Genomic DNA, 26,287 nt, shown 5'->3' on the forward strand with positions numbered 1-26,287 from the left:
ATGATGAGGAATTTCTTTAGCCAGAGAGTGGTGAATCTGTGGAATTTGTTACCACAGGCAGCTGTAGAATTAAGACAGAGATTGATAAGATTCTTGATTAGTCAGGGCATGAAGGAATATTGAATTGACTTTGTCACATACATCCCTCATATATATGAGGAGCAAAAATCTTTGTTACGTCTCTGTCTAAATGTGCAATATGCAATTTATAGTCACTTATTATAAATAGTATGTACAACAGGATAGTCAATATAACATAGAAATTCAGTTGTATCAGCATGAGTTAATCAGTCTGATGGCCTGGTGGAAAAAGCTGTCCTGGAGCCTGTTGGTCCTGCCTTTTAATGCTGCGGTACCGTTTCCCAGATGGTAGCAGCTGGAACAGTTTGTGGTTGGGGTGACTCGGGTCCCCAGTGATCCTTTGGGCCCTTTTTACACACCTGCCTTTGTAAACATCTTGAATAGTGGGAAGTTCACATTTACAGATGCGCTGGGTTGTCCATACCACTCTCTGCAGAGTCCTGCGATTGAGGGAAGTACAGTTCCCATACCAGGCAGTGATGCAGCCAGTCAGGATGCTCTCAATTGTGCCCCTGTAGAAAGTCCTTAGGCTTTGGGGGCCCACACCAAACTTCTTCAATTGTCTGAGGTGAAAGAGGCGCTGTCGTGCCTTTCTCACCACACAGCCGGTGTGTACAGACCATGTGAGAGCCTCAATGACGTTTATGCCAAGGAACTTAAAGCTGTTCATCCTCTCAACCCCAGATACACTGATGTCAATAGGGGTTAGCCTGTCTCCATTCCTCCTGTAGTCCACAACCAACTCGTTTGTTTTTGCAACTTTGAGGGAGAGGTTGTTTTCTTGACACCACTGTGTCAGGGTGATGACTTCTTCTCTGTAGACTGCCTCAATATTATTTGAGATTAGGCCAATCAGTGTAATGTCATCAGCAAATTTAATTAGCAGATTGGATCTGTGGGTGGCGAGACAGTCATGGGTATACAGAGAGTAAACGAGGAGGCTCAGTACACAGCCTTGTGGGGGACCTGCGTTGAGGGTCAGAAGGGCAGAGGTGAGGGAGCCCACTCTTACCACCTGCTGGCGATTTGACAGAAAGTCCAGGATCCAGCTACACAAGGGGAGAAGGCAGGGGATTGGGACTGATGGGAAAAATCGATCAGCCATGATGAAATGGCAGAGCAGACTCGATGGCTTAATTCAGCTCCTATGGTCTTATGGAAACAGAAGGAAGAGGGGACCCAGGGCTAGGTGATAGGCAGATGAGAAGAGGTCAGAGTGGGGAATGGAAGAAGAAAGGAGGGGAATTTTTTTTTTTTACCATAAAGAGAAATTGACATCCATGCCATCAGGTTGGAGGCTACCCAGAAGGAATATAAAAGCTCCTGCTGAAGGGTCTCGGCCTGAAACGTTGACTGTGCTTTTTTTCCATAGATGCTGCCTGGGCTGCTGAATTCCTCCACCATTTTGTGTGTGCTCCCACAATATAAGGTGTTGCTCCTCCCCTCTGAGTGTGGCCTCATCATGGCACAAGAGGACTGACACATCAGAATAGGATTGGGAATCAGAATTAAAATGTTTGGCCACTGGGAAGTTCCATTTTTGGTGGGTGGAGTGGAGGTGGTTGACGAAGTGGTCTCCCCAATTTTCAAAGGGTCTCACCAATGTAGGGGAGGCTACATCGGGAGCACCGGATACAATAGACAATCCCAGAAGATTCGCAGGTAAAGTGTTGTTTCACCTGGAAGGACTATTTGGGGCCCTGAACGGAGGTGAGGGAAGAGGTGAATGGGCAGGTGTGGTACTTTGACCACCTGCAAAAATAAGTGTCGGAAGGGAGATTAGTAGGGAGGGACAATTAACGATTAACCACTCTTTCAATTGCTCTAATCACATACCTAACTTTAACATTTGGAATATAGTCAGAGAAATTTACATAATTACATATTTACGATGGTAACAAATCCCAACCAGCAGCACCACTTTGAATATTCAATACTGATGTTTGTTCAAATGCCAGACACCCAAAATATACTCCTTTTGTTACAGTTGTGCCCCATCAAAGTACAACTAATCAGAGGCTTAGCTGACAAAATGTGTTCTGAAATAGCAGGGGTAGACCCTTAACAATGTGCTAATGGCAGGAATATTCTATTGTCTTTCCCTGGGCAAGTTCAATGGGACAGAATGGTGTGTTTCACTAGCCACAAAGTGCCATTTGAAGTTAAATTGTGTATAGGCTTTATTTCCTTAAGACTGGTTCTCACTTTATTTAACCCATTATTATGCTATCCATAATTTTATAACCTCAGAATGATCCCTAACAAGATCAGCAGAAGTTGAAATATCTTCTTCCTCATTGCATTTTTTACTATTAGATACATAGTTAGACTGCCCATTTTTCATAAGGGCATCTCAACCACTCACTCTTGAATTGCTTGCAAATTAATTCAAAAACTGCTTTATAGGGTATTTTCACATTTTTAAAGTTGACATGGAGTAGAAATGCCCTTGCTCCGGGCAGTAGCAGATCTGTTGGTCAACGAACAATGAAAATTAAAATCTTAATGCTGGGGATTGGAAATAGAATCAGAAAATACCCTTTACATTCTGCAGGTCGGACAGCATCTGTGGAAAGAGAAACAGATCACATTTCAGTGGTAGACCCTGTGTCAGAACTGGGAAAGAGAGAAAATGAGTTTAATTTACAGAAATGTTGGGCGAGGGTGGATGGATCAGAGTTGCCGGAGAAGGTTGAAAATGCCCAGAATATCAAGAAATATCTGTGGAGGGAGAAAACTATTTTTTAATCACAGATGGTTAACCTTACAGCAGAAATGGATGGTTCTTATTCAAATCAAAATCAGAATCAGAACTATGGATTATTATTTTGTGAAATGAGTTGGTTTTGTGGCAGCAGTACAGCACACCACATAAAAGTTAGTGTTACACTATGAAATATTAAAAAAAACAAATTGACAAGAAGGGAGTAACGTAGTGAGGTAGTGTTCATGGACTGTTCAAAAATTTGATGGTAAGTGCTCCTGAAATGTCGAGTTTATGTCTTCAAGATGGTATCAATGAGAAGAGGACATAACCTGGATGGTGATGGTCCTTAATGAAGGTTGCCGCCTTCCTGAGGCACTTCCTGTTGAAGATGTCCTCACTGGTGTTGAGGCCAGTGCCCATGATGGAGCTGCTGAGTCTAGAACCCTCTGCAGCTTTTTTTCGATCCTGTGCCTCCACATCAGGTGGTGATGCAACCAGTGGGAATGCTCTTCATGGTACACCTAGCAAATTTCTACAGGGGTACCATGAAGAGCATCTGACTGGTTGCATATTTACATATTTAAATAGGAAGAAATATTTAGATAAAAAAGGTTGAGCTGAAAATGGCTTAGCTTAACACTGAGTCCCAATGACTGCAATTTGCCAAGATAGCGATGAAGTGCTGGTCCTTAAGCTCACATTGAGCCTTTTTGGAACAGCAGAGGACCACAGAGAAAGAGAAAGGATGGAGAAGTGGCAGGAACTGCAACTTCAGGGTTGGACCTGGAGACAAAGCAGAGCTGCTTCGTGGAGGAGACAACATGAACACAGAATGCCCAACACCAGATTGGAAGAAATGCAAAAAAAACACTATTCCTCTTGGAAGGACTGCCTGGATCTCTGGGTGGAGGGAAGGAAAGAGGTGAAAGGACAGGAGATAAAATTCCTGTGGGTTCATGGGAAAGGCAATGGCACCTTTGGATTGCTGAAGGGAAAGGGCGTGGGGGGAGGGGGAGAGGTAATCTTATTTGAGCTAGTGGAAATTGTGAATATTTATCCATTGAATGAAAGCGGATGGTGGGGTTGGGTGGTGAACACTGAAGAAGAGGAAAACTTCTGTCCTTGCTCTGTCTAGGGGGAAAATTGCTGAGCGCAGGGATAACAGAGATAAGATAACTTACTCGCTTACTTCCTGTCATGCCACTGGCGTTTAGGGCAGCAATGAAGGTCCTCCACCTCTGTCTTGGCCATCATACCATCCACAGACATTCTTTATTGCTCTTTCTGTAACAATAATTCATTTTTGACCAGTCAGGGTTGTTAGCCCTGAGGTGAACCCCCAAACCCAGAGGACCGGAACACCCCTCTCAGTCAGGCCTCAACCTTTTGACCTGTTTGGCATGGGTGACCCAGCCAAGAGTCAAAACATAAAGACCTGGCTTAAGCCAACATCCAGAAAGTGAAGGGAAAAGTCAAAAATCCACAACATGAAGGTGAGAGCAGTGTGAAGACCGACAGCAAAGTAATGAAACATTCTTGAATTAGTAAGAAGACAGGAGGCAGTTCAATGCAGTCACAGTTCCACAGAGGTACGGGAGTGGCCTGAGACATATCGTTGCTTGCATCTCACAAAGAGCTCAAGACCATGCAAGTTCCCTTCGTTACACCTTTGATCTGGAGAATGTGAGTACCTGTTCAATGTTAGGAGTAGTTCAGCAAAGCGAATGAATGCATTCATGGAAGACCCTCTGTTCAAAGAAAAATTAGAGGTGGACTTCCAGACACATTGCATATCCATGACAAAGATGAGCTGATTGGGGACTAGGAAACAGGAAACTGTCAAAATGGCAGAGAGCTCCTGAGATGTCACTGATGGGAAAGGACAGGACAGGAATCAGGATAGGAGGAAATATATTTGCTGGGACAAGGGCAGGCTGAGACTGTGGTTCTGTCCCTGCACACTTGCTTGGGGCCCTTGGGCAGGAGATAGAAGTGGGATGTGCGAGGCGGGGAAACTGGAAAACTGGATGCTATGCAGGGAAAATCTGAGGAAGGTATGTGACTGGGAAATCTGTGGTGATGGGGAGAGGTTTGAGGGGGTGCCTGGGAGGTAGATACAGCTGAGGTTGCCAGTCCATTACAACATCACATTCGTGGGCTTGGTTCTTATTGAACCAGCGACAGAGGTGGGGAAGTTACAGTCAGTAAGAGGAAAGGGAAAAATGAGACAGTCATTGGTGTGTTGACCATTAGCAATGAATAGATCCAGAGAGGGGAAGAGACCAGATCTAGAGGTCCAGGTAGATTGCCAGTTCTGGAGGTAGAAGAATGGTGAAGACCTCACAGTAAAGGGATTTTTTTGTTGTTTAACCTCAGCTCACCAATGAGCGTTCCTTTCCAGGTGTGGCCAGTGCCAACAGGACCCTCTCCCCCACCACAGACAAGCCTCACAAGTTTCCCGCACATATTTTTTAGATTCTTTCAAAATAATGTGCACAACAGAAAATAGCCAGGTGTTAGAGGAGGGAATAATATTTATTTGAAAGCACTTCCTCTCGCCTTGGGCAGCAAGGTTGATGTTCAAACAGTACTGCGACGTCAATTTGGAGGGATTAGAGGCCTATTGATTGAAAAGGGGCTGTCTTTCCCGGTTCCTTCTTTGTAATTTGATCGCTGTGGGCTTTCCTCCGTCAGGTAATGATTGATATGAATGGATGGTCCGATGTGTAAGCGGTGGCGTGATTCTCAGCTCAGGGACCCTAATGACGCGGGGCTGGCGAGCTCACACCTGTCTGCACAGGTATATAAACCGGCACCATGTACCAGAAACCACTGAACGAGTCTACCACCAGCTTTCGCAGGGATAAGAACTTTTGTCCCATATCTCACCAGCCGCTCTCCAGTATGGGCTGCTTCTCGGCGCGGTTACTGATTCTCTTCTGCTCTGCATCTTTTCAGGTTGCGTCGGACTTCGCAGGGGAGCAGATGATCGATGAAGGGGAGACTCTCCCGGGTTCTTTTGCTGAGAGGAGGAATCAGAACAAACCTGCACCCTTCCACCGTTCCAACACAGTAAGCTCCGCCTAGAGTTTCTCCGCATTCTGCAGCTCTTCAGTTTATCTCGTGTCTTAAGAGCATTTCACTGTTTCTACTTTTATAATGATGTTCCAACCCCGCCATTTGTGCGCGCTTTTGCTTCAAACTTTGCTTCTCAGCTTGAAATCTTTCTGTGCGAGGCGACATCCTCATTGATGAAGCGAGTGAAGGATGTGGCCGAGGAAGAAAGCGAAATATGTATACTTCATATTTGTGGTTCATTTCTTAAGTGGGCAAAAATGTGCAAACTGCGTCTTGCTTGGGTCCGAATAAAACGTAAATTAAAGTTAGATTATCTAGAAGGTTTCAAATTGCTGGCTCTATCCTAACTCCGGACGCTCTGTGCGTCCGCAACAATGAATGCTGGTAAACGGTAATTCGGCAAAAGTAACGTAATAGGGGGACGTGTTGACATGGGGTCATCAGCAATAACCCATCTATAAACGATTGTTTCGATGTTGGAAATTTCAAACAAAAGCAGAACATGCCGAAAATTATTCAGCAGGTCAGATAGCTTAGGCGGAGAGAGGAACAGTTAACGTTTCAGCTCAGTGATAATGTATCTCATACAACGTTGGGTGTGCCCCTCTGCTGACCGTTCTGCCTTGCTCCCCCATAGCTGTCTGTACCATCCGTGTTTTTGTTAACCGAGTCCTTTGATTATTGTTACGCTCCTGACATCCAGGATAATCTGGTGTAGTAGCTGTTTCAATAAAAGACTGACTGACTACAACAGAGTGGTGCTGAAAGATATTGGGAATTGAGTTAAAAAAAAACCCTGTATCCCTGTTTTATTGTTGGGCCAGAGATACTAGGATCTTTATTTTGGAAGAAACGTTGTCTTTCAGCCCCCCCTCCCCCCCGTCGAAAGCATTTCACCGACCACAGGTATTTCGATTAAGACTAATCGGAATTTTATTTCCATTTAGAGTAATTACTCAGTTTCACCTAAAGTCAGGAGGGCTTTCCTCTAATTTAAAAAAAAGCGCAAAGCAGATTATCGAACAATGCAAGAGAAGATTATGCAAGGAAAGGTTGGTTGGTAATGGGGCATGCGTTGAAATAAAGAGAAGTACCAATTTAAGTCTTGAAAACTTTGGATAAATAAAGGTTCACACATAAAAGTTGCTGGTGAACGCAGCAGGCCAGGCAGCATCTATTAGAAAAGGTACAATCGACGGGCAGAGACCCTTCATTAGTTGTTTTGGAAGAGGGCAATAGCCCCAGATGTGTAAGTGCTTCCAATATTAATGTTGTGTTCTGCCCTGAATTCCTCGCCAGTGGACTGAATTCAGGTGCGGAAATGTGGAGCAGCACACGATCTGTTGGAGGAAATCTACCAGTGAAGCAGCTTCTTCTACTCAAGAGTTCCTCCAGAAGATAGTTTGTTGTTCCAGAGAATTGAATTCCACACTTTAGAATAATACAGCCTTTATATCCACACTTTAGAATAATACAGGCAAGTTCTGGAGGAATAGAAAATTCCAAATGTTACTCCACTCTTTCATAAGGGAGGAAGGCAAAAGGCAGGAAATTATAGGGCTTTATATAATTATATAAGCTTGACTGCAGTGGTTGGTAAGATGCTGGTGTCCATTATTAAGGATGAGGTCCTGAGGTTCTTGGAGGAACATGGTAAAATAGGCCAACATCAACATAGTTTCCTTCAGGGGAAATCAGGTCTGACAAATCCGGTGGAATTCTTTGAAGAAATATCAAGCAGGATAGACAAAGGAGAATTGTCTATGTTGTGTACTTGGATTTTCAGAAGAACTTTAAGAAGGTGCCACACATGAGGTGGCTAAACAAGTTAAAAGCCCCTGGTATCACAGGAAAGATGCCTGCATGGATAGAAGAGTGGCTGACTGGAAGGAGGCAAAGCAAGCCTCTTCTGGTTGGCTGCCAATGGCTAGTGGTCTTCCGCAGATGTTGTTGTTGGGACTGCTTCTTTGCATGCTAAATTCAATGATTTAGATGATGGAAATGATGGCTCTGTGGCGAAGTTTGTGGACAATAGAAAGATAGGTGGAGGAGCAAGTAGTGTTGAGGAAAGAGGGAATCTGCAGAAGGACTAGGACAGATTAGAAGAATGGGTAAAGAAGTGACAGATGGAATACAGCGTAGCAAAGTGTATGATCATGCAACTTGATAAACGGAATGAACGTGTAGGCTGTTCTCTCAATGTGGAGCAAAATGTGGGTGTTCTCATGCAGGATTCTCAAAAGGTGGTATGGGGGAGGGTCCAGAGGAGGTTCACAAGAATGATCCTGGGAATGAAAGGGTTAGTGTATTAGGATTGTTTAATGGCTCTGGTTTGTACTCACTGAAGTTTAGAAGAATGGGGGGAGGGGGAAGAGAATCTCATTGAAGCTTATCGAATATTGAAAAGCTTCGATACAGTGGGCATGGAGAGGATGTTTCCCATTGTTGGGGGGTCTAGGACCAGAGGGCACAGCCTCAGAATACAAGGATGTATTCTTCAGTAAATAGGTGCGGAGGAATTTATTTAGCCTGAGGGAGAAGCTGTGGGGGCCAAGTCTTTGAGTATATTTAAAGTAGAAGTTGATAGTTTCTTGATTAGTAAGGGCATCATAGATTACAAAAAGAACGTAAGCGAGTGGGGTTGAGAGAGATAATAAATGAGCCATGATAGAATGGTGGAGCAGACTTGATGGGCTGAATGGCCCAATCCTGTTCTGCTGTTTTATGGAAGACCTGAATAGCAGACTGGTGGATGATTAGTAGAAACAGACAAAGAGGGAAAAAAAGGCAGAAAGCGGCAGATGAGAGGTTAGTAACTTGAATGCGAGGATTGAATGTACGGTAGTCAAATTTGCTGACACCAGGATAACTAGGTTGAAAAGTTTTGAAACTGCAAAAGAATATAGATCAAGTGAGCAAGAGTTGGTAGATGGAGAATAATGTGAGGAAATGTGAAGTTGAAAGGAAATGAAACAAAGAATGAAAAAGGAATTATTTAATTTGAGTGAAATTATAAAAGGTTGAAATACAAATTTATCTACAGAAATTAGCACACCACAGTATGTAATTGCAAAGGCTAATAGAACATTGTCTTTCTTGCAATGGATTATAAAAAGGAATGTTTTGATGCAGCTCTAACAATGAGACAAATGATAGTGTACAGTCTAAACTCCCTACTAAATGAAGCTTGTGATTACATTGGAGACAATACACAAAGGGTTATTCCCAAAAGGTTGAGCAGTTTGGCAATACTCTTTGGAGCCTGGAAGACTGAAATGTGATTCATCTGAAATAGAAAACTGAAAGATTTTGAAAAACAGATTTTGTGAGGGAATTGATAGTGAAATGTTCTCTTAGCATCAACACTGAGCGGGGGTGGGGGTGGGGTGGGAATCTAGAAGTCAAGGGCATAGCTTCAGAATAAATGGTCATCCATTTTAGGCAGATGATGAGATATTTCTTCTTTCAAAGTTACTGGGACTCTTTGGAATCCTCTACCTCAGAGTTCTGGAAGCAGAGTTGTTGAGTTCTAACAAGTACAAGGGAGTCAGAAGACAGTAGAGAATGCGGGAAAGGTGTTGACACCAAGATTGGTTGAGCCATGATTTTAATGATGTCGTGAAACAGTCTCATAAATCCAATTGGCCTCCTCCTTCTGTTTCCAGAATGACAGCAAATGTTATAACTCCTTTTTGCCCTTTGAAATAATCTAGAAAGTCATTCAGATGTCCCCTTAGTCTCCATAAGGGTGCATTCTTGCCTGTGTCACATGCAATAATAAAAACAAATCTTACATTACCTTGTAAGACTTGTGTTACATGTTGTTCAATAATGCTCTCACAACTGTTTTGCTTTAATACATGCAATATACCTTATAAATGCAAGTTGGAACAGAAAGTTATTCATTCTAACAAGTACAATGAAATTATTTTGTAATTACATCTCATTCGGGGATCAAATCCATTATTAATTAATTATTTCTGCTTGGTGGTGTGATGAACTAGAGAAGGTCTGGTTAATTAACAGAAGATTGAAGTACTGACCAATTAAACAATGTCCTGATTCATAGTTAAGATTAGAATCCTTTTTTCAAGAATACTTAACTATAATAACTCCTCCTCATTTGTATTTTCAGGATGCTTGGAGGGTGCCTGGCCAGTACATAGTGGTGCTTAAAGAAAACACAGAGAAATTCCAGGCAGAGCACACCATACGCAAGCTTCGTAACAAGGCCGCCAAGCATGGCTATATGTCTGAACTTGTCCTGGTATTCCATGAGGTCTTCAAAGGCTTTGTCATAAAAATGAGCAGTGATATGCTGGACCTGGTAAAGTCCCCTTCGTTCAGTGTTGGGTGGGCCCTCGGGAAGAGGGGATTGAGATGGGATTGAGGTGGGTTAAATATGAACAAGGAGCAGCAATGTGTTACATATGAGGGTGGCAGAGCAGTAGGACCAAATGTTACCTGTTGATGTGTTCATTTGAACTGTTTAATGCATGTAAATGGTGGTATAATAACAATGCTTAGATTCCTAGCTGAGGTTATTGCGTAGTGGAGTATTTTGTTCAGTACACTTCACTTCATTATAGGAAGGATGTGGAAGCTTTAGAGCGTCGAGGAGATTTACCAGGATGCTACCTCGACTAGAGAGATTGAGTGAACTAGAGCTTTTTTCTTTGGAGCAAAAAAGAATGAGAGGCAAGAGGCTTATGACTTGATAAGAAGCATAAATAAGGTGGAGAGCCAGTGCCTTTTTCCCAGGGTGGCAATGGCGAGTACAACAGCACAATTTTAAGATGGTTCAAGGAAAGTATGGGTAAATGTCAGATGTAGCTTTTTTTTTAAACACACAGAGAGTGGTGAGTGCATGGAACACCCTGCCAGGGGTGGTGGTAGAGGCAAATGCATTAGGGACATTTAAGAGACTCAGATAAGCGCATGGATGAAATAAAATTAAATGGCTATGGGGGACAGAAGGTTTAGATCGATCTTGGGGTAGGTTTAAAAAATGTCAGTGCACTGTTGTGGGCTGAAGGACCTGTTTTGTCCCATGTTGGGGAAATCTGCAGCAGAACACTGTTTTGGAGAATGTCACCTGTCAGTCAGCCTTCTGCTGCCTTTCCTCTTATTCATAACATGTGTCATTTATACATTAATGTCTGGAAACCAACATAAATAAGAGGGCAGAGAGAAAACAATTTACATAATCTTAAGAACAATACATATTTGCATATTAGATCACCATTGCAACCTCTTTGTACGAACAGAAAGCATACGAATGGAGAACAGATGTATACATGTACCCAAGTGTTGAAGGAACTCATTCTAGGGGTTTTAGATTGCTTCAACAAATATATTAAAGTCAATAAACATTTGATATACACAATATATGGCTGGTTATTGCATTCAGTGTGGATCCAAGACAAAATGATTCTCTTCATTTTTATAGGTTACAACAAGGTTTTACCTTTGAGTAAACTCATGGATTCATGTCCTGCTCTGGAGACATGGTGACATAATCAATAGCTGACTCTCCAACCCAGTACTGAGGGAATGACGCACAGTTAGTTTCATACCCCACTTTTGAATTACAAGTTGATGGACAAATAACTCATTGCTATATCAATGTGTTCCCTCCAGTACTAATATGTCAACCAACATTAACTCAAAAATAGACTGTTCATTTTCAAACTGCATTTTGTAGAGTTTATTATGTAATATTACCCATATTGCAACACTGACTACATTTCAGAACTACTGTACATTGGTTATAAGTTGCTTTTGGAGTGCCCTTTGATGTTGTGAAATATTCTATACAAATACAAGTCTTTCTATTCATTTTACTCTTCTCTGACAAATACAGTATTTCGAAATGCTTTTTTGTGTCATCTTTTGCACAGGCTCTGAGTTTACCTCACGTTGAGTATATTGAAGAAGACTCCTCTGTGTTTGCTCAGACTATCCCTTGGAATCTAAATGAAATTGTTCCTTCAGGAAACTCAGCAGAACAATACACCCCACCAAGTGAGTCCACTTTATTTTGATGCATAAAGAGCTTTCAGTAACTAATAAATAGATAAGCTAAACTAACTTGTCCTTTTATCATAATTAGGAAATCGTACATTGTGTTTTTGCTTGTACTGTATATATTAATCATTGTTTTATTTCACTTTCAATTTTATGTCAATCAATAATTCCCACAATCCTTGTGCTACACTCCTTTAGTGTGAATTTGCTCCCACGTTCAAGTCTTGCCCTCTGCCATCAGGTTTGTGAACAGTCCATGAACACTACCTAACTATTCGACTTCTGTACTATTATTTACAAATGTTTTACTGCAACTTGCAGAAATTTTTGTCTGCTACGACAAAACAAAATTCACGACAATTTAATCTCACAATCGGTTGTACTAAACCCAACTTCATGCTGTGAACTGGCATCCGAGAGTGGCAGATGCACTGCAGTGTCAATTTGTGGCATTTCCCATCATATTTCCATGTGTGAAAACATCATTTTGCAGTTTTCCTCCACCAGGTAGGTTGTAATTTAATACACTAACCTTTCACTGCATATTTCATTAGATGATGGTGATCTGGCAGAAGTTTACTTGCTCGACACTAGTGTACAGAGCAACCATCGAGAGATTGAAGGGAAAGTTTTTGCAACAGAATTCAAAAGTATTCCGGAAGAGGATGGCACTCGGTTTTACCGCCAGGTAATGCAGTCACTTGGAAATTTTCAACCTAGATGAAGTAATTAATTGGATTCAGGGTGGGGATTTGTACAGAAAGAACAGAGGAACTGGATCTTGGTTTAATAATTAATTTCTTATTCCAAAGATCACTGGGAAGTGGCAGATAAGGATTCATTGAAGCGCACCTCAAGACTACAACCAAATATTACTAACATACCCGTACTTGCACAGCAAACCCTCTAAACTATCTTGCATTTAGGATTCTACTTCCCCCCCCCCCCATTTAAAAACATTACTGAAAACTAATTGCCAATTTTTGGTTTCCTTTAAAGTTAAGGTGGTGAATGGCTTCTTCACAGCTGCAGTTGGTAGTCAAGTGACTGTCATTACTTTGGGAATTATTGTAATTTAAACTTGACTATTTTCAGAGTGGCATTTTAAATGCAGATTAAACCAACATTATTGGCAGTGGAGGGGTGGGGAGCTGCTACATCTCCCACTGTGTATAGGTCCCTGGTGCCACTGTCAAAACGGACCTATTGATAGGAAGTCATAGTGGTGTCAGAAGTGGGGAAAGCCCTAGAGATGCTCATCTTGTGTATTGTCACTGAATGTCTTGGTTCAGTTTGCCACATTGATGAAGATCCTTGAGTTCTTTGGCTAACGAGGAAATTAAAATGCCTGAGGAAAATCTAAGTCGAAGTATCATTTATTATCAAAGTACACGTGTGTTACCATATTCTACCGTGAGATTCAATTTATTGCAGGCATTTACAGGAAAATAAAGAAATACAATAGAATTTATTTAAAAAAAACCACACATAAACAAAGATGGACAAACAACTAATGTGCAAAAGAAGACAATTGTGCAAATGAAAAATAATACTGGGAACCCGAGTTGTAAAAAGTCCTTGAAAGTGATTGTGTAGGTTGTAGGATCAGTTCAGAGTTGTGGTGAGTGAAGTTATCCACTCCGGTTCAGGGACCTGAACCTAGTGGTGTGGGACCCAAGGCCTCCACACCTCCTGCTGGATGGTAGTAGCAAGAAGAGATCATGGCCTTGATGGTGGAGGACTATGATGTTGGATGCTGTTTTCTTGTAGCAGTGCTCCATGTAAATATGCTTAATCACTGCTAATAGTACTATCAATTCCATTTTCATAATCTTTGCCAGGAACGATAATGATTGCCCCATAAAAATTGAAAAGCAACATACATGGGGACCAAGTTATTTTCTTTGTGGCGGTACTTCTTGACGCAGTGTAGAGTAACACTGTGTTGGAAGTTATTTGCATTTCTCTGTAGGTGCACAGACTGAGTTGTAGTATCTGGCTCCCGCTCAAGAGCTTCTCCAATGACCAGATGGTTTTGCCTTCTTTTTCCTGCAGGCTAGTAAATGCGATAGCCACGGAACTCACACTGCGGGTGTGGTTAGTGGGCGCGACTCCGGTGTTGCCAAAGGAGCCAATATCCGCACTGTGAGAATTCTTAATTGCCAGGGAAGGGGTACTGCAAGTGGAGCACTGGCGGGTGAGTAGTGTCTTTATATTGGGACATAACTGAATAGCTTTCTATATTGGGATTATGCCAGGGAGGGAGGAAACAGGGTGAACAGTATCAAGTCATTCTTGCATTTACTCTATTGCCCAGATTACAGTGACCTTTATACAAAATTTGCACAATAATTTACATCTTCTCCAAATTATCAAGGCTTGGTTTACAAGGAGGCCAGAGAAAAATATAAAACAGTTTCAAAGGACTGAAGCCAAATGAGAATAATTTTGAATAAAAGAACTGAAGAGTGGAATACAGAGTTGAGGAGACAACTAATTCACAAAAATAAATTTATCTATTAATGTTATGATTTTTGATATTTTCCTTTTTTTTAAATGTTGAACTGGACCATATATATGCACCTTTCTTCATAATTTGAATGTGGACCTAAATGCCATCACTTTTAAAATGGCAGGATCAGTCTTGTACGTGGGACATCTAGGAGCTTTCTGTGGAAGTGTTTTCGCTCTGTTGCACAGTTCTAGCATTAGGTGTACATTCACAAAACCATAGGAGAGTATGCTTTTGCAGGAACAGCTTTTAGAGATCAAAGTCCTGCTAGTGAACTTTGCACCTTTGGTGGGGGCATACCTGATATTAGCAATTTTAGTTTTAGTTTTTAATTTTATGATCACATTTCAAAAATAATGTTATTCTTAAAACCAGAAAAGTTCACTATTTTGTGCCCTGATATTAGCCATTTTATAGCATGGCAATGATTAGTTTCTCTGAAGCTTGGCTACCTTTTAGTACCGATCACCCTGCCTGCTCCATTTTTCTTGTATCATTTTCCCTGAATTGAGCTTTTGACACAACTGGCTTGGGAGCTGGTTTTCCTGCATTTCACACCAGCGTACTCAAGATTCAAGACTCCAGTTTAAATACCCAGTGTCTATAAAAAGTATTCAACTCCATGTCAAAGTGAAAACAGATTTCTACAAAGTGATCTAAATTAATTACAAATATAAAATACAAAATAATTGATTGCATAAGTATTCACCTCCTTTATATGACACATCAAATCATCACTGGTGTAGCCAGTTGGTTTTAGAAATCACACAATTAGTTAAATTGAGATCACCTGAGTGCTGTCAAGGTGTTTCAACTGATTGTAGTAAAAATACACCTGTATCTGGAAGGTCCAACTGCTGGTGAGTCAGTATCCTGGCAAAAACTACACCATAACGACAAATGAACACTCCAAGCAGCTGCACAAAATGGTTGTTTTGAAAAGCACAAGTCAGGAGGTGGATACAAGAAAAAGTCACTGAATTAAGTCAATCAAGAAATGGAAAGAATATGGCACAGCTGTAAATCTACCTAGAGCAGGCTGTCCTCAAAAATAGAGTGACCATGCAAGAAGGGGACTAGTGAGGGAGGCCACCAAGAGACCTATGACAACTCTAAGGGAGTTACATGCTTTAGTGGCTGGGATGGGAGAGACTGCGCATACAACAACCGTTACTCGGGTGCTTCACCAGTCACACCTTTATGGGAGACTGGCAAAGAGAAAGCTACTGTTAAAAAAAACACATGAAATATCAGCTATTTTGCCAGAAGGCATGTGGGAGACTCTGAAGTCAGCTGGAAGAAGGTTCTATGGTCTGATAAAACCAAAACTGAGCTTTTTGGCCATCAGACTAAACACTATGTTGTAAGCCAAACACCGCACGTCATCAAAAACACACCACCCCTACTGTGAAGCATGGTGGTGGCTGCATCATGCTGTGGGGATGCTTCATTGCAGGTTCTGGAAGGCTTGTGAAGGTAGAGGGTAAAATGAATGCAGCAAAATACACACAAATCCTGGAGGAAACCTGATGCAGTCTGCAAGAGAACTGCGACTTGTGAGAAGATTTGTTTTCCAGCAGGACAATGACCCAAGCATAAAGCCAAAGCTACACAGGAATGGCTTGAAAACATCAAAGTTAATGTCCTATAGTGAGCAAGTCAGAGTCCAGACCGCAATCCAATTGAGAGTTAAAAGAGCTGTTCACTCACATTCTCCATGCAAGCTGACAGAGCTTGAGCAGTTTTGTAAAGCAGAATGGGGAAAAAAATCGTAGTGTCCAGATGTGCAAAGCTGATAGAGACCTGCTCACACAGACTCAAGGCTGTAATTGCTACCAGAGGTGCATCTACTAAATACTGACTTGAAGGGAATGAATACTTACATAATTAATTATTTTGTTTTATATTTATAATTAACTTATATCACTTTGTAGACATTTGTTTTCACTTTAACACGAAAAAGCATTTTTCTGTTGATCAGTGTCAAAAAAAGACAAATTAAATCCACTGTGATTCAATGTTGTAAAACAATAAAACATGAAAGTTTCGGGGGGAGGTGAATACTTGTTATAGGCACTGTATCTCATACATTGAAACCTGGTGAAATGCATCATTTTGGACTAACAGCTAACACAGCAGAGGGTGTTCTGGGGGCAATCTACAAGTGTCGCCACACATTCTGGCACCAACAGAGCATACCCACAATGCTCGGCAGAACAAAGCAGCAAAGCAAACTCCCTTCCTCTCTAACCACTCACACAGATAAACATCTTCTGACCCCAGGATAGGCTGCCTTCTACTTACAGCTTCTAACAGACAGTGTATTCAAATCAAAGAGAAAATCCTGTCGTTCTGTTAACATTGAGGTGTGCATTTTTATCCATAAGAGTTAACAGAATCTGAATTCATTCCATTGCCAGAACTGAGATCTGAGCAGGTGGGACAGAAACTGAGGAGGAGGAGACTCGAAAGATAATTACTCTGCCTCTACTTTTTAGGTTTGGAGTTCATCAGGAAAACTCTGATGGTTCAGCCTTACCAACCTGTAATTGTGCTGTTGCCCTTCACTGGAGGATTTAGTCAGACTCTGAACTCAGCCTGCAGACAATTAGCATGGACAGGTGTAGCATTGATCGCAGCTGCAGGAAATTACAAGGATGACGCCTGTTTGTATTCACCAGCCTCAGAACCGGAGGTACATTTGTCTTTCTGACTGCCACAAGCAGGGTTGATGGTTCAGTTGGTTTAAGGAAACTTACAGGTATTAGGATTGAACTTTGCATCTCAGCGTTACATGATCATTGACAACCCAGGGTTGTTGGGGTGTAGAAGTGAAAGGTTCTTGGAAAGTGCCCCTTCCTATGGTTGTATATGCTGTGTTTGTACTGTATACACTGTGTTTAAAATGGGCATGGTTTACATGCTTATATTTATAACTTCTCACCCTATGCTTTTTTAAAATCTTCACTTGCCAATGATTTACATCAGTCAATTTGCCTGTCCCTAGCACTGCTTTACCGGCTTAATAGCCTAAGGAGGGCATACAGCAGAATTCCTAAAACAGGAAGGTTAATAGTTAGCTTAAAAAGTTTAAAAATGTTCTGATTATATCAAGTCAAGCTGATTTGGATGGAGGAGGATTTGAAAACTATTTTAATTACAACTAATGGATGGAGATGTCATATCCAAGCAACATAAAAGTGAACAAAGTATCAGATATATTATACAGGAACTGGAAAGAGTTTGTATGTTCTCCAGGTGCTCCAGTTTCCTCCCATGTTCCAAGGACATATGGTTAATTGGTCACATGAATGTAATTGGGTATGTTGTGGGCTTGTTAGGTTATTAGCATGCTGTATCCCTAAATAAATAAAAATGACCACTTCATTATCTTTTTCAGGTCATCACTGTAGGTGCCACAAATCGTGACAATCAGCCGACCATAAGTGGAACACTAGGAACTAACTTTGGTCGTTGTGTTGATCTTTTTGCTCCTGGCGATGACATTGTCAGTGCTTCTAGTGATTGTGTCACGTGCTTCACCTCGAACAGTGGAACATCGCAGGCGGCAGCTCAAGTAGCAGGTACACAGTGCTGATGGCGGTGGGACTGATGAAATGCTAGTACTCAAATAGCCACTGCCTCATGGAAATTTGGCACAGCCTTTTGGGATGCACAGGTCCCATTTTCCACGCCAGCTGCCAGATTCAGTCACATTCCTGTGGAAATGTGTGGCCCAGGGCTTGACAACCAAGGTGGACACTTTTACAGCTTCTTGTTCAGATCTCCTCACTCTGCAGCTCTTGTCTGTAGTGATCACGCTGGAGCACAATTAATAACTTAATTCTTATTAAATGTTGTCACTGGAGATAAACCTACAGTTGTTCCTTGGGCTGTGACTCTTCTGTTCTTACTATCAGGTACAAGAGAAATTTACAGCTTTTCTTCTAGGCGAAAGGCTCTGTGCCCCACATCCAGCACCTTAAATTTGCCAGCTTTGAGAAAAAACACAGGTCCATCCTAAATATTGAATACAATGGATGTGTATAAGCATTTTCATAATCTTGTATTTTAATATCTTTTGAATGACCAAGTCGGAGGACATGCATGTGTCCTTTTCTGCTCCCAACAGCACATTTTTGTCAGAGGCAATTACGTGGTCCAGTTTATCACATCTACTGAAACCATTAAAAAAAAGTTGATGTTATTCATTGGATACCTTTTTGACTTGCTTTTTCCTCTGTAGGCATTTCGGCGATGATAATGAGCACTGACCCTAACATCACAGTATCTGAACTACGCCAGAGACTAATTCATTATTCCACAAAGAAAGCAATCAATGACATCTGGTTTCCAGAGGATCAGCGTTTAGTCACGCCCAACAGAATTGCAAGATTGTCTTCGCCTGTACTAACAGGTGAGTAAACAGCAAATATCGATTCAGTTTCAATGTTATCTATTTGAATTAATTGTAAAAAGTAGTAAGTGTACAAAATTCCAACATGTAGATTAGCATGTGTCATTAGTAATCTGTTGTACCACTTCTGAATTACATCTAGAAAACACAAAGAGCATAGAACAGTACAGCTCAGGAGAAGGACCTTCAGCTCATGATGTTTGTACCAAACATTATGCTGAATTAAACTAAATTTCTTCTGCCTGTACATGATCCACTTCCCTCCGTTCCCTGCAATGATTGAGGAGATTCTCAATAATTCAGATTCAGCAAGTCATTTAATTGTAAAGTTCCCTAAGAAATTAAGAGAGCAACTTTCACTTTCATGCCCAACACTCCTGCACTTTGGTCTGTGCAATTAGCTTGTACTGTTACCTCCTCTAATCCCTTCATTTCCTTTTGTTATAAGAGTGTGCCATTTGCTAACAGATGAACCACAACATCTGGATGTGGTTCTAATAAAAGGTAATGTGGCAGGTACAGCAAGGCTATTAATTGATGTACATAGACTGAAAACTGTTGCCATGGTTCACCAGGGCCACCTTGCATCTTTTGCTCACTGGTTAAACACCCAAGTTGGTGCAGTCTTTCATTGATTCTATTATGGTTATTATTCTATTATAGATTTATTCAGTATGGCAGCAAGAAGAAAATGAAACTCACAGCTGTATATGGTGACATGTGTACTTTAATAATAAATTCACTTTGAACTTTGATGTGCCATCTGTTTACAGAGAACCAGCTGTTGTGCAGGACCGTGTGGTCAAAAAGATCAGGGCTTGCACACTCAGCCAAGGCTACAGTGCACTGTGACAAGAATGAGGAAATGTTCAGTTGTTCAAGTTTCTCAAAAAATGGAAAGAGAAGAGGGGAACATATAGAGGTAAAACATGGAGAAAGTTCACATTGCAACATATTGATCACGATCTCAATTGCAATGACTAATAGAAAAGAGAACATCAACAAAGGCTAGGGAGAAAATGATGGATGCAGATATTGAGTTGATTCTAGAATGTTAAAACACATTTTGTGGATGCAGTAAGGGCAATGGTGGTAAATTGTGGTTAATAGATGAAGGCAGGTCATAACACATTACGGTGGTAAAGTACGATACCAACTTCCCAGTATTTAAAAAAAAAAGTCTTTTAGAATTGGGTCTAAATAAATCAGACAGTTTCAGCAAATTGAATGCAACTTAATGGTGATGAGTAGTGGATCAGGGTAGAGCACATGGTGTACCCTGGCTCCCCAACCAGTGCTCTACCCTCTCCCCAGTGCATCAGTTTATTACTATTGTTAAATAGTTCAGCATCCCAATGCAAACCACCTGTATTTTGCCTAATAAATCATTGTGAAAGAACAAGAGGGCAGAAATTCCATAGCCTCAAAACTTCGTGTTTTGCTACTTGCTCCTCATGTTTAATTGGTTGCATGTTGTATAAGCACCAAGACACTGGAGAATGTATTCAGAGTGCTGGAATTCGTTATGAGGTTTATTGGGGAGGACTGTTTACAACAGTGCCAATAGATTAACAACAGAAGATTATACTTAAGTCTTATTTGACAATCACCTTTGCTGAAGAGGGCCTACTCTAGATTCATTATCAAGGGAGAACAGGCTTCCAAGGGTATTAGCAACATTAGATTTAGGGATTTTGAAATGATCATTTTACTGGAACAACCTTAAAAAACAGTACTACTTGCATTTAAATGCCAACTTCAAAGTCTGTGTTAAAAATAATTCCTGCAATTGCAGTGGCAATTTTTGGTAATTCAGGTCATTTGTTTCCTTGTAAATGAAATTCTCTTTGTATTCTACATAAATATCCCAGGAAGACCAAGGCAAGAAGAAGTGTGTAGCTCATAATGCTGTTGGGAGTCGTGGGGTTTATGCAGTTGCCAGGTGCTGCACTTGGCCAAGAACTGAATGTCTCGTCAACGCAAGTTCAGTGGCTGATGACGGCACCACACAAATGGCAGGCTGTCCACACAAGGACTTTGTCCTCACTGGTAAGCAACGTCCTGAGAAATGTGGCTGTATGGGAGTGAGAGATGTCCTAACTCTGACATCTATAACAAGCATTTGATGGCTCTGGGCCTATACTTGCTGGAGTTTAGAAGAATGAAGGGGATCTCATTGAAACCTATTGAATATTGAAAGACCCAAATAGGGTAGAAATGGAGATGTTTCCAATAGTGGGAGAGTCTAGGACCAGAGGGGAATAGCCTCAGAATAGGATGTCTGTTTAGAACACAAAGGAGGAGGACTTTCTTTAGGTAGAGGTTGGTGAGTCTATGGAATTCATTGCCACAGAAGCCTGTGGAGGCCAAGTGTTTTTGGTATATTTGAAGTAGAGGTTGATAGGTTCTTGATTAGTAAGGGCATCAAAAGTTACAGGAAGAAGGAGAATGGGTTGAAAGGAAAAATAAATCAGCCATGATCGAATGGTGGAACATACTCAAATGGCTTAATTCTGTTCCTATGTATTATAGTCTGAACAATCAAGTTCAAACGTTAAGAATGAATTCAAAGAGCCGAGCAGATGAGTTTTGCCAATTTTTGTCAAGGAACAGAGGTGGATAATTGTACCAAATTGTGTGCAGGTTCCAGATTCAACTCTGTCTGCACTGAGACAATGAGTATCATTACTGGTCTTGCTATAATCCATTCAGGGTGCTTGCATGCACTTCCTGTTTCACAGTGCCATGGCTGGAGGCTCCAGGATTATTTGGAGTTAGGCATCACGCTGGCCACTTTTGCTGAACAGCCGTGAAAGCCCAGTGCCTATATGGTGGCGAGATGAAGTTAATGGTCGATCACTAGAGACAAAATTGATCAATAGATTATGAGCTAGATTTTAGGTTAATCTTATACATATATGCTCTATCAAACAGGTGTCATTTAGGTAGAAACTGATCTTCAGAAACATAATTTTAAAGCTATTGATAGTGATCCTTGGCTTAAATAATTCTGGCTTATGGGTTCTCTATGGTCAATCAAACCGGCATTTTGAAAATCAAATGTCTGTATAGTTTTAAAATTTGAAATAGAACTAAATGCTAGCAACACCCAGCTGGGTCAGGCAGCATCTATGGATAGAAAAACAACTGATGCTTAACCACAGATTCTGCCTGAACTGCTGACAGCTTCCAGCATTTTCTTTTTCTAATTACAAAGATGTTGCCTTTGTTGTGGCCTCAGACTTTGAAAGCTCAGGTCAGAGAGATGGGAATGTTGGGAAAAGATGAACAGGAATACACAGAGGGGAAATGAGGCTCCACCAAACCCCTTCAGCGATTTATAAAATAAAGTGGGTGTGAAGCAGTATCCTTTAGTTAAACAGAATTGTGACTGTAAGGCACTGTGCAGCCTCTTGAATAATAACTTAATTACTCTCATACAACCTGTGCATTCTGCAGAATTGTGTTGGAGAAACCCGATGTATTTCATCAATAATAGAGGCTTCACAGTCCGTACACAATCCTCGTGAAACACATACTTCAGAGCTTTGGAAAGTCTTAAACTACATGGAACATGAACAGTCCTATGTAGCTATATATATAAAAAAATCTTTACACTGAGAGGAATGATTTGACTAACTTCCTAAGATTCAAGATTATTTATTGTTATTCTTCAACACACAAGTATAAAGGAGAGTGAAATGACTGTTACTCCGGATCTGATGCAGCATTAAAAAAAAGCATGAAGAACATAAAAATACAATAAACTTAAATACATAAGATTAGCTTATACATAGACTGATTGTATGTACATAATGTGACTCTGGGTACAGGAATATCTGCACCTAAGATGACTGACAGGAGTGATAAAGTAGTGATGGTGCACTGGGTTAATGGGTGGAGTTGTTGATCACTCTAATGGCTTGGGGAAGTAACTGCCTTTGTGTCTGATGGTCCTAGTGTGGAAGCTCTGTCGTTGCATAGTCCCAATGCATGCAAAGAATCAGTGAAGTTGTTTTTTCTGAAAGTCATTTTAGGAAAGTGATTCCAAAGGAAATAAACAACTTTCCTATTGCTCGCAGGCTGCAGCTCCCATTCCCTTTCAGCGTTCAGTGATACAACAATGCCTCATGAAAACAAGAAGTGTCTTGGGCAAAAGGAGACAATCTCACATGCTACCTGTTGCCGAGCTCCAAATCTTGTATGCAAGGTGAAGGAACAACATTCCACAGGCCAAATGGAAAAGGTAAGACTATTCTAAACATTCAAAGTTCTTTTTAAAGTCTTTACTCTAGGGATGGACATGCAGGAAAGGGATTGCAAAACATTTCCATTGTTAAAGTGGATTTTCTACAGGAAAACAATGAGTAACACAATCTTGAACCCGAAGATTGTTTTCTATATATTGTTAAATGGATTTGCAAAAATAATGCAGTTACCGGGCAAGCAGCCAGATCATTTACCTAAATCAAATATTAACCACTGATTCGTTGGGAGACAGCAGCAACATATTTCCCATTTGCCAATGCTCTTCTTAAATCTGATTAAATGCATAAAAACCAGTACCATTGAATAGTACCAATAAATAAAAAATTTGCACTGAATATTTTACATTTCCTTCTGAAGGGAATTGCATATTATTCTTAATTAATTTAAAATAACATCAGGAACCTTGGTTTTGATTTTTAAGCTTGCTTGACTTATATTGGTTGGACTCCGCCATCCTATAATTTTAAAAGTATCTGGCTTGGCATGATCCCATAATTTCTACTGGCTGAGTTGAAATAAGGGGTTTAGTCCTCCAGGCAGGAGTTTGCCTGTACTAATAGATTTGGATGTCTTGTTGATTTTTGCTTTAATTTCCAGGTGATGGTGTCATGTGACGAAGGCTGGACCCTGACTGGTTGCAGTGCATATTCCCACCGGTCACACACTCACGGAGCATATGCTGTGGACAACACCTGTGTGGTATCCTACACAGGAAAGGGGAAAGGTGCAGCAGCCATTGGCATATGCTGCCAGAAGAGGAGAGAACTGTAGATTGATTAAAATGTTCACTGGTGTGTTCCCTCATCCCCTCTCACAAATTTTATATACTTCTCTTTTTTCCTGTAAGGCAGGCAGTCTTGCTGTGGTTTAGTCTATCGGAAAGGGCAGCTCTATTTTACCCAGCTTGGAAAACCAGGGTTGATGTAATCAGGGCAAATAATGGTGAATTGCTTTTTCTGACAACTGAGCTCAAACCCTCCTCCTAAAATTAGATATAGTTTACAGCAAGTGGAATTAAGAAACAGGCCAAATTCCCCAATCCTTGTGTCTAAACAAAGCTTAGGTAATGTCAAAGGATTATAGTTTACAGTATTTGATTTACTTTCCTTTTGGGAGAATATTTTCTTGTTTAAAGCTTTCTTATTCAGGCACTATCAACCTGTAAATAGTTTTATGAGAGCATGTCAGCATTAATATAATCATTGGTAATTGTTGAGAATAACAATGAATCACCACAAAATGAACATTTACTGATAATTACTGAATGCAGCTAGGATGTTAGAAATTCATGGCAAAGTCCGGTCACTCCAGAACAAACACGTTAATATGGCACATGTCCATCAAAGTCAGTGGGGCTTCACTTACCACATTCCAAAATTCACAGCCAAGTTTATTCAAAATATTTTTTTGGAGCCAATTGTACAAGTTAACAGTGGATAATGTTGTAACACCCTTGTTCCAAAACGGAGGATAACCTTTCCATTAGACTCTTCAGGGATACAGAATTAAAATAAGGAAACCGTTTCCTTAGTACATCACACTCGTTCAAAAAATTATGCCATTTGGAAAAACATGTTTTTTTTTTAAAAAACAAATACAAAATATTTGGTTTCAATTAAACCTTAACTTCCAGTTTTCTTGCTCTGGTGCTCGCAGTATGAATCAGTTATTGATTCTTAATCTGAACACCAAGGCTTATGTTACACCAAACTATTGGACATCCAATGAGAAATATATGTAATTTCCTGAAACCTAAAAAGTCACACAGCCATGCAGTGATGGAAGTATTAATCACCTTTTGTTTTGGATGGAGAAGACATGGAATTTCAACAATATCTAATTTCTTTATTGAACGTGTTTGAACTGTCAGACTAAAACAAACTATAAAGTAACTACATTTATACTCAAAGAAACAGTGAAAAGACCATTTCTATTACTCATTTTGTACTTTTGATATCTTTATAGTGTGAGCAGCTCATTTGCTTCCCACAGATAAACCAATCCATTGCTGTGACATAATTCAAAAAGGTGAATGTCTCTTACCTGTTATTTCTAGTCATGGACGCTCATCACCATAGACGAGCCTCAAGCACTTTCAACAGCCTTTAATACTCAGTCATCATGTAACTGCTTGGCATTAAGGGAAGACATCTGGCTACTAGTGCAGTGCATGTACAATCACACCCTTTAAAACACACAGATTGTAATTACAGTTCTGAAAATGAGGCTGGTGTTTATGGAACAGAAAAACCCAAGATTCGAATGTGCACATGAATTTTCCCCCAAGCACATTGGATGAAAGACATAAAAAGATCACGTATTTACTGGAATTGATTCACTGTGGAGACGAGCTCACCTTGATTAGATCATCTGATGTCCTCTCTTCTCAATTATGCTGAAAATAGAGATAACTTGGAGGAGGGACAAGTTTACAAGCACCTTAGTCTCAGTGAATGCCCGAAGAGGGAGAGAACAGATGAAATAAAAATGCAGCCAAAATGAAAATCGACTATTGCAAGTTTCCTTATGAACAAAGTTCGTAATTATGGAATCCAATTAACCCAATTTTGCATATGTGAAGGAACTTGCTTTCATTGGAATAGAACCATTTTTTGGCAGGTTAGATTTTTCATAATTCTGAATAATCAATGCTTGTAATTCACACTTTAAAGGATTAATAGAAGATTTAGAGTGATAGCTGAACTGAATTTTATTAGCTTATAATATGCTGAATTTCTTACCTGCATTATAACCTTGTAGGCATTAATATTCACTGTACACGAAAGGGATAGGACATCCAATAGTAAAAGCATTGTGTATATACACAGAAAGTTAGCACCAAACTATTTCAAAATCCCACCAGATTTTATTGCTACCAACATCTGTAAATATTTTTGAGAATATGATTTTATACTTTTTTGTACTGTTTTGTATACATTACACATGTTGTTAATAAAGCTAAAACTGCTTTATATCAATAAAAATGGTCATCTTTTTCCTTCACCAGAGATCGACTGACAATACCAAGATAAGTTGCATTTGGTTTCAAGTGATGCTGAAAACTGTTATTAGTTTATAGATATGACCAATGTGACAACTAAGCAGAAGGCAACAGAACACAAATGCTGTAATCTGGAGCAAAAGGCAAGCTGCTGGAGGAATGCAGTGGGTTAGGCAGCATTTCTGGAAGGAAGTG

The 26,287-nt window shown here is 40.5% G+C and overlaps 1 protein-coding gene across 1 annotated transcript; it reads left to right on the forward strand.

The window, feature by feature from the left end:
* Nucleotides 1–5,606: 5,606 nt before the first annotated feature.
* Nucleotides 5,607–26,075, forward strand: pcsk9 (proprotein convertase subtilisin/kexin type 9). Its single transcript, XM_072273613.1, has 12 exons — nt 5,607–5,860; nt 10,002–10,193; nt 11,767–11,890; nt 12,448–12,581; nt 13,949–14,090; nt 16,904–17,100; nt 17,806–17,989; nt 18,652–18,822; nt 19,596–19,744; nt 20,694–20,871; nt 22,905–23,068; nt 23,689–26,075. Exons 1-12 carry the CDS (start codon nt 5,693–5,695, stop codon nt 23,860–23,862), a joined length of 1,977 nt encoding a protein of 658 aa, XP_072129714.1. The 5' UTR covers nt 5,607–5,692; the 3' UTR covers nt 23,863–26,075.
* The last annotated feature ends 212 nt before the right edge of the window (nt 26,076–26,287 follow it).

Source organism: Mobula birostris, chromosome 12, assembly GCF_030028105.1.
Source record: "Mobula birostris isolate sMobBir1 chromosome 12, sMobBir1.hap1, whole genome shotgun sequence".
In the NCBI taxonomy this organism is placed as follows: Eukaryota; Metazoa; Chordata; class Chondrichthyes; order Myliobatiformes; family Myliobatidae; genus Mobula; species Mobula birostris.